Genomic DNA, 17,690 nt, shown 5'->3' with positions numbered 1-17,690 from the left:
GCAGTTACAGTATAAAAGAGGTTTATCGCCACAATACTGTAAAAGACAGCCGAGCATTCTTCTGGGCACAGGGCTGTCTTAATACTCCTTAGGCTGGCTAACTCTCCAGCATCGTCCAAGGCTTCCTTTAACCTTTTACTGATCTCTCCAAATGGAGGGACTCAACAGAACCTGCTTTAAGTCAAATGCTGGACAATGAAACTCTTATCACATGCTACAAGAAACAGGGCAATAAATAACTCGCTTCTTAGTGGGAGAGTGAGAACTGGCTTACATAATAGCCTCCCCTCTTGTATCCTGTAGGTTTCATATCCCTGGCTATCTCAGATGCTCATGATATTGTGGAAGGCCAAGCACCACTGGAGTTAGGGAGCACTGTTGTTAAGGTTCTGAACTGAGCTCTAGTGTCAGGAGGGAAGAGGAAGTAGTGCATGATCTCCCTCCGCACCTTGCCCGCCACTGGGAGTCACAAACTAATGTCCTGGACAGTAGGCGTGTCCTAATCCCCACCCTGAGTAGAAATCCACACCCTGGTAGTCCTGGACTAGAATGCCTCAGTTTACCTGTAGGGGAGCTGCTCCTCCCTTAGCTGCAGACACATGAGCACAGGATTCCCAGAAAATCTCACCGCTGTATCAAAATTGATTGAGGCTTCCGCCTCTGTCTGGCTTTTCACACTGGCTTGAAAGAAAGGGGCATCGATTTCTGCTGTGAAATCAATGGCCAGTCCACCCCTGCAACAGGAGAAAGCATAAATCCTGTCACTGAACAATGCCTCCCAGGGGAACGCACTGTCTATGCAATGCTGGCACTCTATGATTTCATTATTTCTTAATTTGTCAGCGGCTGTGTGGTGCTTCCTGATCCCGAAGGAAGGGGAGGTGCAGAAAAATGTTAATTAAACCCATCTATCAAAGTGAGGCTTTTAGCCTGATCCCAAGCACAGGCTATGAGAGCCTAAAGACAATGATAAGTGATGGATGTCTGTGTTCATGGGGAAGCAGATCTTTCAGAAGTTGCTAACTTCTTTTTGTGGGATCCTTGAACATACAGGTTCAACGGGGTAGGTTTAAAGGGGCGTGTAACAGATGTAATTCTCACAGCTGGTATAGAGGAATAGGAGACTCTATGCAACTCCCTCCACTCTCCCCCACACAAAAAAAGCCCTCACCATCCGAGCATAGGATGTACATTAGTGTATTTGGTGGGAAAGGCATGGCTGGAAAGCCTGGGGCTCTAGTTATCTTTGGCCAATTATATAAAATAGCCCTTTGGGAGCTGTTACAAGTCAGCCTAAGTTGGAGCAGTCCTGAGTCTGTTCTAATGTTTGGAGCAGCTCTGAGGCTGTTCTAATTTACGCTAGTTCCTGCTAAGTCTCCTGAGTGTTCAGAGATTAAATAAGTTTTCACTCATTTACCTTGTTTTGACGCTGGTTCTTGATTCTTGCTCCCATAAATTCATATCAATGTTGGCTGAAATATCTAACCCAAGTGCCCCCTGAAGTTTAACCACTGTTTGCAGTCCAGACTGAAGTGGAATTGCCTGTAGAACAGAAAAGAGCGTATTTATTTTGGAAGCACTTTTCTTGATCTTAGGTGCTCATACAAAAATATTAGACAGCAGCTGGCCAGAGGGGACGCTGCCTACTTTGCACTCCCAACGCCTACTGGGCTGGGGCGGGGAAGACAGGAACTGAAGCCAGGTCTCCCACATGGCAGTGCAGAACCCACCTCTAATGAGCCAACTCAGAAAACCAATTCTTAACATCCTTTGATCAATGCCATCCCATGGTTAGATTTGGCACCATCATGAATATCAGTCATGAGCCGATGGCTTGCAAGCAGGCCCCCTCCAGAATATTCACTACACTGCAGTGTACCATGGCGCTGTTTAACAGGCAGCTTGGATGAGGGAAGGTCCGCATATCATACAGCCATTACCTGTTCATGATCCATCAGCAGGACAGTCCCTTTGACCACACTGGTTGGCTCTCCGCTGCTTAAGAGAACCTTGGTCATTAAATCTGTATATCCTTGGAAGAAAACAATTGGCCGTAACTGGACGTCAAAGAAAATGGCAGACATCCCAGCCATGAGCTCCTGTTCCTCTTCTCCTTCAGGGTTACTCTCTCCCATCACAGATTCCAACCCCTGGGCTTCAATAGAGACCTAAAATACACAAGCAGAGAAAATGTGCTGCACAAGGCAAAACTTCCTCAAGGGTTGACCTTCACTACTTCCACTAGGGAAAGCTGGATAAAGAACCTGCTGATGTACTGATAGAAACACTTGTATTGGGAGCAGTTGGTTGGCATCTTACATAGTACATCTGTACTACTGATTCAAGTAACATCTACCCATGGGCCTAGTGAACTGGGAAGTGATTATATTTAAAGCCCAGTGAGCCTGATACAACACTGGCCTATCCTTTGAGCAGTCATTTAAGTTGAACAAAGTGATTGCAAAACACTATTGATCTGATTTGGTATTATTTTACACCAATTTTGGATGAGTGTAAATGATAACACAGGTGGCAAAGCAGTGGAGAATCAGGTTCTAGTATTTGATATTGTTTATTTTAAGGATGTTAATTAAAGTAGAGAGGAAGGCTGTCCAGTGGTTAGGACACCAGCTGGGGACTTGGGTGACTGGGTTTAGTTTTCTGCTCCATCACAGTGTTCTTGGGCATGTCTCTGAGCTCTCTGTGCTTCAGTTCCCCAGCTGTAAAATGGGCATAATAGCAACTCCCTAATTCACTGGGGTGTTGTGGGATAAATACATTAAAGATGGTGAGATGCTAAGATACTACAGTGATGGGGGTCATATAAGTATGATAGATAGATAGAACAAAGATTCCATTTGCAATCAACCCTACAGAGTGATTAGCACCATAGAAATCTTAGAGGGGTTTCAGATCTCCTTGCACTGTGTCAAATGTGGATCAGACCATGATGTAAAATTGTGCCTCACACTAAGCATGAATGTGCGAGGAAAGTTTCTCAAAATATGGGGGCATTTAGCAGCTTCCAGATTTCACCCAACCTCTACTTGGACATTCAGGATAACAGTTATTACAGTAACTCCCCGCTTAAGTTGTAGTTATGTTCTTGAAAAATGTGACTTTAAGCGAGCCCATTTCCAACAGTTGACAAGAAGGTGTGAGTATCAGCAGAGGGAAAATTACTTTTTGTAGTGACCCATCCACTCCCAGTCTTTATTCAGGCCTAATTTGATGGTGTCCAGAAATTAATTCCAGTTCTGCAGTTTCTCATTGGAGTTTGTTTCTGAAATTTTTGTTGTTGAAGAATTGCCACTTTTAAGTCTGTTATTGAGTGACCAGGGAGACTGAAGTGTTCTCCTACTGTTTTTTGAATGTTACAATTCTTAATGTCTGATTTGTGTCCATTTATTCTTTTGCATAGAGACTGTCCGGTTTGACCAATGTACATGGCAGAGGGATGGCATATGATGGTATATATCACATTGGTAGATGTGCAGGTGAACGAGCCCCTTATGGTGTGGCTGATGTGGTTAGGTCCTGTGATGGTGTCCCTTGAATAGAATGTGATATATGCCAGCAATGCCCCTCTGCCATGTACATTGGCCAAACTGAACAGTCTCTATGGGTTTTAGCCCACAAAAGCTTATACCCAAATAAATTTGTTAGTCTCTAAGGTGCCACAAGGACTCCTCGTTGTTTTTGCTGATACAGACTAACACGGCTACCACTCTAAAACCAGTTATTATCTAATGACTTTTGGGATGAAACCCTGGACCAATTCATGGCAAAACTCCCATTGACTTTAGGGCTTTCACTCAGTCTTTGTAGTAGTAAATTTAAAAACATCAGTATAACAGCAGTGTCTCCAGGGCTGGCTCCAGGCACCAGCCGAGCAAGCTGGTGTTTGGGGCGGCAGCTTGTAGGAGGCAGCATTCCGCCCAATCCTAGGGCGGCACGGACGCTTTTTTTTTTTCCTGTGTGTGTTCCGCTCCAGCCGCCCTGTAGGGGGCAGTGGCGTGGAGGACGGGAGTGCCCTGCAGCAAGCCCAGCAGGGAAGCCCGCATCCTTCCCTCCCAGCTGACGGGAGTGGTGTGGAACCCTCCCGGCAGGGGGCATGTGGCAGGAGGGGCCGCGTGGCAGCGCCCCGCTGAAGCCCTGGCCGTCCCCCTTCTCTCTCTCCCCCCGCTCCCTCCCCCCACCCCCGCTAGTCGGGGCACATCTGCAGGGCAGGGAGTCCCCCTGCACCCTGGCTCCGGCCACGCCAGTTTTTTTTTTTTTTTTGCTTGGGGCGGCCAGAAAGTCAGAGCCGGCCCTGAGTGTTTCTGTTCCAGTCTTTTTGAAGATGCCATGGGCTAGATCTTCAGCTGGCATAAATAGGTGCAACTTCACTGAAGTCAATGGAATGAGATTGATTTACACTAGCTGAGGATATGGGCCCATATATCCATAGATAGATGATGAATACAAATGTCAGGAAAATATTGACGTATGTGGGACATTTACCCAAGGTGAGCAACTTTCAGTGCAGGCACTCTTAAAATAGCAGGTTTGCCCTGGTTCTCACTTCAGAACAGTGAATAACAAGCAGCTAAGGTATTAAGCCTTCCTATGTGTGGCTAGATGCAGCAGATGTTCTCTGTTCTGAGGGCTTCTGAATGGGTACATGAAGTCATAGAATCATAGAATATCAGGGTTGGAAGGGACCTCAGGAGGTCATCTAGTCCAGCCCCCTGCTCAAAGCAGGACCTAAACCCCAACTAAATCATCCCAGCCAGGGCTTTGTCAAGCCTGACCTTAAAAACCTCTAAGGAAGGAGATTCCACCACCTCCCTCAGTAACCCATTCCAGTGCTTCACCACCCTCCTAGTGAAAAGTTTTTCCTAATATTCAACCTAAACCTCCTCCACTGCAACTTGAGACCATTACTCCTTGTTCTATCATCTGGTACCACTGAGAACAGTCTAGATCCATCCTCTTTGGAACCCCCTTTCAGGTAGTTGAAAGCAGCTATCAAATCCCTCCTCATTCTTCTCTTCTGCAGACTAAATAATCCTAGTTCCCTCAGCCTCTCCTCATAAGTCATGTGCTCCAGCCCCCTAATCATTTTTGTTGCCCTCCGCTGGACTCTTTCCCCAATTTTTCCACATCCTTCTTGTAGAGTGGGGCCCAAAACTGGACACAGTACTCCTGATGAAGCCTCACCAATGCCGAATAGAGCGGAATGATCACGTCCCTGGAACTGCTGGAAATGCTCCTACTTATACAGCCCAAAATGCCATTAGCCTTCTTGGCAACAAGGGCACACTGTTGATTCCTTCCTAAGTGCAGGACGCTCCACTGGTCCTTGTTGAACCTCATCAGATTTGTTTTGGCCCAATCCTCTAATTTGTCTAGGTCCCTCTGTATCCTATCCTTACCCTCCAGCATATCTACCACTCCTCCCAGTTTAGTTTCATCTGCAAACTTGCTGAGGGTGCAATCCACGGCATCCTCCAGATCATTAATGACGATATTGAACAAAACCGATCCCAAGTCAAATATTAGGAACCCCCAGGCCTACAAGGAAGGTTAAAGAGGAGCTATTCAATGTCTATTCAATGTCTGCTGGCACAATGCAGGAGTCCTGGGTTCCCACATGTGTATCTGTTGTTAGGTCATCTAAAGTTTCATATCTAGGGACAAAACCTGATAGCAGACCTGAGCTGCCTGAAGCTGGTGGCCATGGCTTCGCAGCATGAAACCTGAGACACTCTTCCTCAGGAGACCACTCTCAGTGAATAGCAGCTCCAGACTGAAAGTGGACAGCATGTCATCAGTGACTGAAAGACAGAAAGAGACACTAACAAGTAGAGCTGCACAGCAGTCATCACTGGCAAAATGTTACACATCCATTTTTAAAACATTCCAATAATGGCTGAGGGGAGGGACACTTTGCAACTATCTCACTGGAAAATAAAGAGCTTGGCGGCCTCCCATGTAATATAATGGGAAGATCTGAGGATTCTGCCATGGGAATGCAGAGAACTCCAGTGTGGTCTTCTGTGTTCAAGGTGTCAATTTCAGTGGAATTATAACTCAAAGTACAGAAGAGCTCTGATGGGGGTGCAGGAAACATTACGTTGCTATATAACCTGTTGTGTTTCTGGGTAAATCAGACAAGAGGCTAGAGGTCTTTTGGTAAGTACTAACCCCATTCAGATCATATCATTATATTCAATAGCTCTTCCCTTCCAGGCTATGGTAGATGAACAGCACAGTCCCATACACTAACAATTAACAGTCTGACCAAGAAGCTGAAATATGAGGGAATTTCATCTTCGTCCAAACTTATAATAATCAAAGGATTAGCCCTAAAATGTTCCTGACTCCCATTTAGTTTGCCTCTGCATGCCCAGAATATCCTTTGGGGATATACAAAGGAAGACAATTAAAAGGTAAAAGGGTGAAATGCTATGAATGGGGACAAAAATTAGAGCTGGAGGGTGGGGATAAAAATATTTGGGCAGATCATAAAGGTTGTGTAAATTGTCACAGCCATCAGCTAAGGATCTGCCCCTTTGAAAAGCTTATTAAAATATTCTAATGAATTAAGAAATAATCAGGAATAGAGCTAGTCTCTTGGCCTAGCACTAGCAGCAGTGTTCTATCACACAAGCGATCTACCACAGGTTTAGGTCCTAGATTTGGCTCATCTCTTGTGCTAGCAGATTCTGGGAGAACTGTGATACTGGCATGATCAGTATTTGTACAAAGTGTGTGGGAAGAAGTACCACATGGTGGCACTGGTCCTTTAAGAGGAAGAGGCCAATGCACCTGTGATTGGTCAGCTGACTCCCTAAGTTGGGCTTAAAATAAGGTACCTGGCTGGGCCCTAGATATGGCATGGGATGGTGGTGGAAGGGGGAGGGAGGAAGCAAGCAAGCATCTCTGACCCTGACCCTGACCCCAACCCCAACCAACTTGGTGAGTTAGAGTTGGCCAAGTCAATCAGGAAAAGAATAGGTGAGAGCTGCCAGAGACCAGGGGGTTGTGGAAAAGTCTTGGAAGAAAGCTGTAGGTGGTTCCTGGGGGAAGGCTAAAGGCAGGAGCGCAACAAGAGTGGTTTTGTTGACTGATTTCCCCAAACCAGAGCAATGGAGCTGAAAGGCTGGAGAGAGCTGAAAGCCAGAGAGCAGCTGAGGGAAGTGCCTGCTGGCTCTAAGCTGGAGAGCTGCAACTCAGGGCTGGAGAGGGCTGAAGGCTAGGGAGCAGCGGAGGGGATTATCTACTGGCACTTCCATCCTGGAGACCTAGATCTAGCAGAACAGTGAGAGGGATGGGGGAGTGAGGGATTCTCCCCTGGTGAGGATGACCTCCCAGCACAAAGGCTGTGGGGGTTCCTACTGGGAAGAGGTGGGGTTCCACTCTAGCTGGAAGGGCTGCTGTGGGTATCCTGGCAGAGAGACAGAAAAGGCCTGACAAGAGCCTAGGTGTGGTGGAAAACACTGGAGTATGGCATGGAAAGACTCCCAACAAAGAAAGTGGTGTGGGAAGTGGCCTGCTGGGAAGAATGGGGTGTTAAGGACTATATACCCGGGGTGTGGTAGGGGTATTATTTAAGCGAACCTGAAGTGGAGTTACTGGGGCCTCTGAAAGGGGAAACTGAGACAGGCATTCTTGGCATGCTGTGGCTGTTACAGGAGGGTGCTCCAGGGTGGGGGTGCCCTTTGACAAACAGTATGCCAGAAACAGATGTATTTGGATGACATCACTCCACACAGCCAGCTTCAGAGTGGCACTGATACGCTTTGTAAAGAATCAAGAACAATGGCTCTGCTAATGTGTGACCATGTCTGACTGATTTTGTGCCTCATTCCATAAAGGAGTCATTTTACTCTCTACATGTAGAGCCAGCTTTAGGATTGTGGTGGCCCTACCACAGCAGTTTCTTTCCCTCACATATCCTTCCATTGCCTGTCCTTCCCCACTGCTTTTAAAGTACATGCAACTAGAGCTAATGGAGAAATAACCAATGTGCTTAGACATCTCAGGACACATACAGAGGACTCTTGCCACCTCGTGTTAAATTTGGGACAGTCACACAAGTTAGAGATCCCTTGTAACTCCCAGTGCCCCTTGACAATGGATTCCACAAGTAGGCTCTGCCTACAGGTACTTTCACTTGGTCTTTTGAGATGAACTTAAACATAATCTTGTCCATGCTGTCACCTGCCAAGGGTCCTGAGAAAGAAGAGGAACTGCCAGCTTTGGAGAGGTAGTTGTAATTATTGATCTGTGGATCTCTCAGAATTTCTTTCATTGCTTTCCTAGAAAAAAAAAAACAGGAAAAGGTGTGTATGGGTGGGGCAGAAAAAGAGGAAAATCAATTGTCTGAATCTAAATAGAAACCCAGAAAAGGCAGCTGCCATTTTGGAAGGTTTATATTTAACAACACGTTGAGAACAATTTAAATGGCATAAAACAGCTTTACTTAAACAAGCTCCTTTATAATCTTTCTCTTCTTTTGTATCTCCCAAAGGAGGGAGAAAATAGCTCAGCAATATCCCCTATGGCACGAGCAACTATTCATGACATGCATAAGTTTGAGCCTTAGTGGCGGTTGTAATTAATGGTTCTACAGCACGAGAGGGACAGAAGAAGAAAATGAGGGAGAGAGGGTGGAGCAGAGTGGAGTTGTGAAATGGTATAAAAGCCTTTCCTAGCTCAGGGTTTCCTTGGCCTGGGTGTAGTTTTAGTCCTACAAGAATAGAATGTGATGTGCTAGAGATGGCTGAGATATTCACATTGGCCAATGTGGTCAGTAAATGTAATCTTCTTCTATTGGTGGATTATCTGCAAACTGACTGATTTTTTTTTTATTATTATTATTTAGTCTGTTGTTCAGAATGATTTAAGAACTGGTTTGTGCAAACATATCCTGGCCTGTGAATTGCTTACAAACGATTTACCATGAGCACTGCTTTGATTAATGGCTATTTCTAATTTACTATTCAAGCATGTGATTGTAATGTAGGTGACCATGGTATTGTTTCTTTCTTGACTGGATGACTTCCAAATCCCCAAAGAGCTTTCAAGATGGTTATGTGAACACTCCTGTGAATATCTGTTCATTGGAGCATTACAACACTTCCCCTTTCTGCGTATATTTTTGTGAATGAAAAGTTGCTTGTTATGAATGTTTGCAGAAAATGAATGAAGAGGCCGTGAATACTTTTGAACTGGATTCACTTTTTTACCTGAATAAATGTATTCAAATACATTGGTGCGATATGTCATAGATTCTAAGGCCAGAAGGGACCACTATAATCATCTAGTCTGACCTCTTGTATACAACAAGCCATAGAATTCCCCCAAAATAATTCCTGTTTGAACTACAGTGTATCTTTAACATAAACATCCAATTTTGATTTAAAAAATGCCACTGAGGGAGAATCACTCCCTACATGCCTTAAATAGTTCCAGTGGTTAATTACTCTCCTGTTAAAAATTTACATCTTATTTCCAGTGTGAATTTGTCCAGCTTCAGCTTCCAGCCATTGGGTTTTGTTATCCTTTGTCTGCTAAATTAAAAAGCCCATTATCAAATATTTGTTGCTCATGTAAGTACGTACAGACTGTGATCACGTCACCCCTTAACCTTCTGTCTTGTTAAGCTAAATAGATTCATAGAATCATAGAATCATAGAATATCAGAGTTGGAAGGGACCTCAAGAGGTCATCTAGTCCAACCCCCTGCTCAAAGCAGGACCAATTCCCAGCTAAATCATCCCAGCCAGGGCTTTGTCAAGCCGGGCCTTAAAAACCTCCAAGGAAGGAGACTCCACCACCTCCCTAGGTAACGCATTCCAGTGTTTCACCACCCTCCTAGTGAAATAGTTTTTCCTGATATCCAACCTGGACCTCCCCCACTGCAACTTGAGACCATTGCTCCTTGTTCTGTCATCTGCCACCACTGAGAACAGCCGAGCTCCATCCTCTTTGGAACCCCCCTTCAGGTAGTTGAAGGCTGCTATCAAATCCCCCCTCATTCTTCTCTTCTGGAGACTAAACAATCCCAGTTCTCTCAGCCTCTCCTCATAAGTCATGTGCTCCAGCCCCCTAATCATTTTTGTTGCCCTCCGCTGGACTCTTTCCAATTTTTCCACATCCTTCTTGTAGTGTGGGGACCAAAACTGGACACAGTATTCCAGATGAGGCCTCACCAATGTCGAATAAAGGGGAACGATCACGTTCCTCGATCTGCTGGCAATGCCCCTACTTATACAGCCCAAAATGCCGTTAGCCTTCTTGGCAACAAGAGCACACTGTTGACTCATATCCAGCTTCTCGTCCACTGTGACCCCTAGGTCCTTTTCAGCAGAACTGCTACCTAGCCATTCGGTCCCTAGTCTGTAGCAGTTGAACCTCATCAGGTTTGTTGAACCTCATCAGGTTTTTTTCTGCCCAATCCTCTAATTTGTCTAGGTCCCTCTGTATCCGATCCCTACCCTCTAGTGTATCTACCACGCCTCCTAGTTTAGTGTCATCTGCAAACTTGCTGAGAGTGCAGTCCACACCATCCTCCAGATCATTAATAAAGATATTAAACAAAACCGGCCCCAGGAGGATTGAGCTCCTCGAGTCTATCACTATTTGCCTAGCTCAAAAACTTTTGCATTTCAGTCAGGTGTTGGGTTGGGCTTTTTTTGAGAATCTGGAGAGACTAATATCATTGCTCATACTTTATAGATATCTTGCAACCCGGGGTTTAGCTTCCAAACACTTCTACAGTTTTTACACTGTCATTTTGGTGTTCCGTATTATATTGTTTACTGCCTGGAACTGGCAACCACACATGGAATACCACTGGATTGAGGCAACAAATCTGGGAACTTAAATCAAATTAGTTTGCTTAAGGGAAAAAACAACACAAAAGGAAAGATTAACAGATGAGAGTGAAGAGAGAGACTGTTGGAGAGAATGAAAGAGAGGAAAAGGAAGAACAAGGGGAAAAGGGATTTGGGTCTTAGAGTGACAATTAATACTTTCCTGTCTCCATGCTCACCTGGCTGGGTGATGGTGAGAATGTAAACTAGTCTGGATTTTCGAAAGTAAAAATTTTGACATTTCTGCTTCCAGGTCTCTGGTGGCCAGCAGGATATTGGTGAGGTCCATGGGCAAAGGCTCATTATCCAACAGAATTTCAGCAGCAGCTAGTCGAGAGGTTTTTTCATAGTTTCTGCTTTTCTGATGGAAAATCCTCCTCATTGCCTTTTTCACCTAATGCCACAATATAGTTAAAACTTTACTTCTCACCATTCCCAACACCAAATATATAATTATGGCATCTCACACTACACTTTGGGCTTTGAACAGAAGATCTACTATTTACAACTCCAGGAAAAACCCCAGAAGTATAGTCATCACCAATGCTCTGCAGAGCTGCCTCCTGTTCCTAATCTAGATGGCATCTCTCCTAGTGGTGGCAAGGCATGGAGAATGCTCTCTCGGAAAGGAAAGTTGAGAGACCTCTAGGTGTTAGAAAGACAGGCTGAGATCTAGGGAACTATCACATTTCCTACTGACTTGGGTAAAGGGAGTCTCCATTCTGGCTCCCCAGGTATGGCTAATGCCTATAAGCCACAAAGCTCCCAGTTAATTTCAGCTCCAGTAATGTGCAGAACAAGTCTCAGCAAGTCCAGTCATCACACAGAGACTCTGCTAATTGGATACATCCATCTAAGCACCATGGGGCAAGCACACCACTTATTTCCTTCTCAGTGCAGGCCAGAGGAACTTCTGGGAATAGCAGTGAAAATTTAAGGAAGCATTATCTCCCAAATGCGAAAGATGAAGAATGCTGGTAGTTACAAAGTGACGTGGTGAGAATGATATCCCATACACTTCCTGGGACGCAGATACCTTGGCTGCTTCATGGAAGGGTGTTTTAAACGCATAAGGAAAAGCTCTTATTCTAAGTAGGCTCGTTCCATACCTCACCAGTGATATGCTGAGAGGAGAACCTTTGTAGGGCAGATACTGCTGTACCTGAGACCCCTGCAGACCCTTCCTCTGCATAATGCAGGAGAGTAGGAATGGTTTCTGGGAGCAGAGCATTCTGCAGGGACAACAGGTAAATGATTATCTCAGAATTCTCCTTGGTGTCTCTTAATCTTCTCAGAACAGTTTCCATTCCAAGTCCTACTTCCTGTTTATTTGGAGGAGGGAGAAACAGAGCAGGGTGAAAAAGAAGCATGACACAATTTTCAGGCAGCTGTGGGGAAAAAAGGGGAGGGCTAAAAAGAATAACTGAAGCAATCCTGTCAGGAAACCCACCTGCAATCCACACAGCTTCATCCGGCACAGCTTGCCAACTAGCGAGCCAATGACAATTATCCCTGTTTCCCAGATGGCAGGGTCTAACTCCTTTCCATTCAGCTTGTCCTGGGAGAGTGGGTGTAACGAAATGAAGGCAGGACATGGGGGGAGGGGGGAGAGAGAATATGTTTTAGTTATTACCCCAAAGGGTTTATTGAGAGAGTCTCTCTAGTCTTGCTTTCATCTGCCCGGGGGGGCGGGCAATTCATGGCCTAGTCCCACAATATTCAGGTTTCCATAACAGGCAATTAAGCTTTTATTGTTTATATCAGCTCACTGATCTAAAGCCATGCCACCTATTTCCTCAGAATGCTTATTCCCATTTCAAGTATTCATGTACAATAATAGCTTAAATAGAGGGATTTTACACAGAAATGAATTTTCCTCTCCCACCTTAATCCCTTTGGTGGGATTTTGCGTGTCTTGGATGGAGTCCTAAATATCCTGGCCAGCTTTTCCCTCCAGTATAAACCCTTCTTTTACTTTATGCGGTCTCAGAACTCTAGCTGAGGAGGGCTGCACAGGCTTCCCTTTGAAGGCCAACCCTGGGCCATAATTGGATTACTGTTGAGCAAAGGAAGTCTCTTTGTCAACAGAGGTGTAAAAACACCTTCCCTCCAAGCTCTCATAGGCTCCACTAGTGTGGACGGTATCAGGCTGTGCTCTGTCCTGAGGCCAGCCTGGAACACTCCTACTGGCCCACTGGTTACTCCAGAAATGTAAAAAGGAACTCCAACTTCATCTTAGGTTTGCCTTCGTACATAATAACATGGCGGCAGGAGATCATTCTCAGTGCCCCTCTGATCTCAGACTGCACGAGCTAACCGTGGTTTTAGGGGTTGCTTCACAGAATTCCTCATTTCCCTTTCCTCCCTCCTCACTCCCTGTGGCCTTGTGTAAGTACAGTTATTGAGATGTCAACATCAACGCTGGCTGGAGAAAAGAGATTTGTAAAAAATGTTGCAATTTCAGAATTATTTCCACTTTGAGATCAAAATGAACTCATTCATTGTCTGAATGTTTTTTTTCAATTGTTATTGACATGTTAATTAACAGCATTAGTGATTTTTTGTTGACTATCAAATCTGTTTTTCAGTAAGTTTAACATGTTAAAAACCATTTCCATAATGATTTTGATAACATTTTAATTGAAAAATAATGAAAAAGAGTCCGTTTTTCATGTAAAATTTCATTTCCCAAACAAACCATTTTTGATGGGGGGAAAAAACCCATCTTATTTGAAAAAATTTCAACCAGTTCTAGTCAATACACCTAGGTAACTTGCTCCCTTTAATATAGGGCAGCATTTTGTCCAAAATCATGAGAATTGCTGCTGAAGTCCCTTCATTAAATGCTAGGATGGACAAAGGACATACTTAGCATTTTATCTTTCTCCTTTGTGAGGGCTTGATCTTGCTCCACTGAAGTCACTGAGAGTTTCTCCTCAACTTAATGGGAGCAGGATGAAGCCCCAATCCAGTAGTCGTATCGCCAAAGAGCAGAAGGGGAGTGAGGACATGCCTCTGACTTACTAGCACCAGGCGCAGAAGTTCTTTTGAGGGCCGAGGAGAGAAGGCTGCAGCATAGAGAAACTGCTCTAGCAGGGGCACTTGCCCTTTGTTGCTAAAATCCAGAAATTCAGAAAGAGCTGCCAAGGAAGCTGTTGACTGGGCAGCAACTGCAGCATCAATGAAGAAGGTACTGGAATGAGAGGAGAAAGCGAATTATGTGCACCATGTACCGCTGAACATAGAGAGGATGGACGCACTTGGGGCCAGATCCTCAACTGGTGTAAACTGGCATAGGTCCATTAAAGTCAAATGAACCCACACTGATATATACCAGCTGAGTATATGATCCCTTGTTTCTGTTTCCCCCGGTTCCAGATAAGGAAGTAAATTCAGTCCTCCATTGAAGTCAGTGAAACTGCACCCACTTACATCAGGGCTAAATTTGGTCCAGAGGCTTTTCAAAAGTGTGCAGGGTAATTCCAGCTCAACTTACATTCTACCAATATAAACACCCTTTGCAGTTTCAATTGGATAAATTATAAAAATAAATAATTAGCTGCCATTTCTAGAGAAGCTTTCATCCATAAATGAGCTAATTTACAGCAGTTGCTGAACTGGAACCATATATATGTAATCACATATGGATTTCACCTAGCACTGAAATGCAACCACGTCTTGGGTGGAAGGCAGCAGCCTTTAAAAGCGCACAGTAACACCATGCAACAGTTCAGCATAGGAAGTGAAAAATGACATTGTCCTGGAATTACTGAATGGGACATGTAGAGCAGGGATCTGCGTTTATATGGGGCGCGTGTCTCTGAAAGGTTCACCAGAGCATTTACTCTAAAATGTGCTGAATCTGCAACACATCCAATTAACAGGGTGGTTAAACACTGGAATAAATTGCCTAGGGAGGTTGTGGAATCTCCATCTCTGGAGATATTTAAGAGTAGGTTAGATAAATGTCTATCAGGGATGGTCTAGACAGTATTTGGTCCTGCCATGCGGGCAGGGGACTGGACTCGATGACCTCTCGAGGTCCCTTCCAGTCCTAGAATCTATGAATCTATGAAACTTACGGTACCTTGTAAGAAAAGGCCAAGTCCTTAAAAAAAGTGGCCCTCAAACTTCTTCAGACTGGTCATTTGAGATACTGGGAATGATAATGTGCCCTTTTTGCGTCTGCCTGAATGAAATGTGGTTAAACATTAAAATGAGTCCAGAAACTGCCCTATGCACAGGTGTCTGTAAGAATGGCTGCCGCCTTTTCTGGACAGTCACTGGGGAATTTACTTACACTGTCTTCTCCGGAGCTTTCCTCAGCAGCTGGAGGACATCCCTCTTCTTGGCACCACGCAGCATCTGGATGAACCTGTGGAATTGCCAGGTTGTCGACACCTTGGAGACATCCATTTTGACTCTCCTGTTACCAAGAGTCCTCAAATATGTTTTGAGCTGAAAACAAATGCTCATATTATCAATAAAGGCAATTTTATATAGATTCCATAGCATGGGACAAAATGTACACAGTATAAAGACAGGGATTATTTCACCCATCCCTTAAATGCAGCCATCTCTGGCATGGACATTGGCAGCCTTTCCACAGCTAGCAACAACATTAGATCCAAATATTTAGGACAGAAATAAAGAATAGCATGTCACTGTAAGGGGAATTTTGGTAGGCAGAATATTATGATCCATCTGGAATTTGGCCAGGACTAATATCTTTATTCTTGTAAAAAGTCCATGAGATATTCAATGACCACAGACAATCAAGATCTCAGTTGCCAGCTGCAAATTCTCCATCATTTGCCCCCCTCCCCTTGCAATACCAGACTGGGACACTGATTAAATAGTGACTCAGAGGGAAGAGTACTACCTTCTGCATCAACCGCATTCCTTCCTTCTGTAGTGCCTTGTATTGACCCATTTCAACCTCACTTATATTATGTGGGCTGACAAATTCACAGAAGTGTGGCTCCAGGCTACTAAACACCTCTGCTCCCTCACAGGGAACATGGGTGGACTTGACGACTTTGGACATGCAGAAACTACAAAGCAAAGAACTACAGTGTGAAGAATGAGAAGTGGGAGCTGAATCTTGGCCTCTCTATTTGCAAGGCAAGTTACTCCTACTCAGCTCTCAGGAGTCTCAGACACCAGGTGTCCTCCTGCTGTAGTTTTCTCATCACCCTTTCAAAAAGATCAAGCATGGGAGTTAAAGCACCAGCCTTGAAAAGCTAATAATTTCAATGCCTGACCTTCAATCATCAAAGCTCTTAAAGAAAAGCATGTGAGCAGTGAACCTCCAGGACTAGTTACTGAGGCCAAACACCTGACAAAAAACTAGACAGTACCTCTGACCAATCAGGAAAGTGGGTTCATAATGGAGCAGAGGGCTATGCCTTTGGCATGCAACCTGAGATGAAATTGAAAACTTTGATGGCTAAGGACAACTGTTCCATCCACAAAATCACAAAACCAGAGAAAATGCATTTAAATGGGCTGGTCTGCGAAGCATGTGTTGAAGAACAGACATGAGAGGGGAAACATGCTGTGCAGTGACAATTTAATAGCCCCAACTGGTACAATGAGGGCTTGAAACTCTATCAAGGGTCTGACCACTTTAATGAGAGAACCTGTACAAGGCATGGTCCAGTGGACAGTGCACAGGACTGGGAGTCAGAAGACCTGGATTCTGATCCTGACTGTGCCACTACACTGCCGTGTGACCTTGGGCAAGTGACTTCATGCTTCTGTTTCTCTTCTGTCTTGTCTATTTCGACTATAAGCTGTTTGGGGCAGAGGCTGTCTCTTACTATCTTTTTTACTGGGCTTTGAACAAAGGGGGTATCCACCTCAACTGGGGTCCCTGGGCACCACTAGAATACAAAGAATGTTTAACATGGGCATTGTTAGGGATGCTGTCCTTGGTATGAAACTTTCACCCACGGTTCCTTCTTTCCATCTCTGGTGGCTACTGTTCAGGTGCTATTAAAGAACCCATCACACTTCCAAAAACAATGGAGTGTAGCCCCAGTATCCTGGGCAATATTTCCTCTCTCAGTACAATAGTTTTAATGTCCATTGTTGAGTGTGTATTATTTCAGAGTATACAACAGCAGACCGGCTTACCACACTCCATGGGTTTACTCAGAGAGCCCTTTATTCCAGTGCTGCAGATGAACAATAACATTTTGAAAACTTATGCAGCACTTTGGGGACCCTGCATAACATTCCAATCAGACTGAGGAACTATGGAAAACTATAAGAATACCTGACGTAAGTGTTGCCTGGAGTAAGAATTTCTAGTTGCTTTTCTCCCTGTGGGCACACTAGAAAAAGTGTCTTTACACTAGTACTTCATTACTTTATGAGATGAAGCAGCCCTTGTAATCATGAGACTTTGGTGGACAATCTCCCTACCTACTGCCCGGGTCAAAGTTAGCCAGGGAATTCTTTTGAGCCATTGTGTTTATTCTCACAGTGATAGATACTGGCTGCGTAGCTGCTGTTGGCCCTTCCTTGCCATTACAGTGTGTACTGATTTTCTATTTAAACTTCTCAGGCCCTTTGGCCTTCTCCAGCTAGATCTCACTTTGTTTTACATTTCCAAGTGTCACATTAGAAAGAGAATTCTTCTGCAAGCATTTGGTGCTACTCACTGACGGGCACTGTATGCAGGTCCTCTTGAAGGGCTCGCTAATTGTGCTTATAGGCTGGTGCTTTTCCAGTATGCCAGCCAGAGCTTCCTGAAGGCTTTGTCCAGGAGTCTCTGCAGGGCCAGGCATCGAAGAAGACACAAGTTCAAGCTGCTGTCTG

At 44.6% G+C, this 17,690-nt stretch overlaps 1 protein-coding gene across 1 annotated transcript in view; it reads right to left on the bottom strand.

Annotated features, from left to right (window-relative positions):
• LOC128840495 (microsomal triglyceride transfer protein-like) overlaps positions 1–17,690 on the bottom strand; it is a 35,310-nt gene that overhangs the window by 4,803 nt on the left and 12,817 nt on the right. The window contains exons 7-17 of the mRNA XM_054034557.1: positions 17,534–17,687; positions 15,166–15,323; positions 13,890–14,058; positions 12,316–12,423; positions 11,975–12,187; positions 11,045–11,259; positions 8,209–8,306; positions 5,698–5,819; positions 1,941–2,168; positions 1,418–1,542; positions 564–734 (exon numbers count right to left, since the gene is read on the bottom strand). Of these exons, the coding sequence (XP_053890532.1) occupies positions 564–734; positions 1,418–1,542; positions 1,941–2,168; positions 5,698–5,819; positions 8,209–8,306; positions 11,045–11,259; positions 11,975–12,187; positions 12,316–12,423; positions 13,890–14,058; positions 15,166–15,323; positions 17,534–17,687 (1,761 nt within the window). The remainder of the gene's footprint in view (positions 1–563; positions 735–1,417; positions 1,543–1,940; positions 2,169–5,697; positions 5,820–8,208; positions 8,307–11,044; positions 11,260–11,974; positions 12,188–12,315; positions 12,424–13,889; positions 14,059–15,165; positions 15,324–17,533; positions 17,688–17,690) is intronic.

This window comes from Malaclemys terrapin, chromosome 7, assembly GCF_027887155.1.
Source record: "Malaclemys terrapin pileata isolate rMalTer1 chromosome 7, rMalTer1.hap1, whole genome shotgun sequence".
NCBI classification, from domain to species: Eukaryota; Metazoa; Chordata; order Testudines; family Emydidae; genus Malaclemys; species Malaclemys terrapin.
Note: the sequence above shows the minus strand (reverse complement) of the source record. Positions and strands in the feature narration are given on the sequence as shown.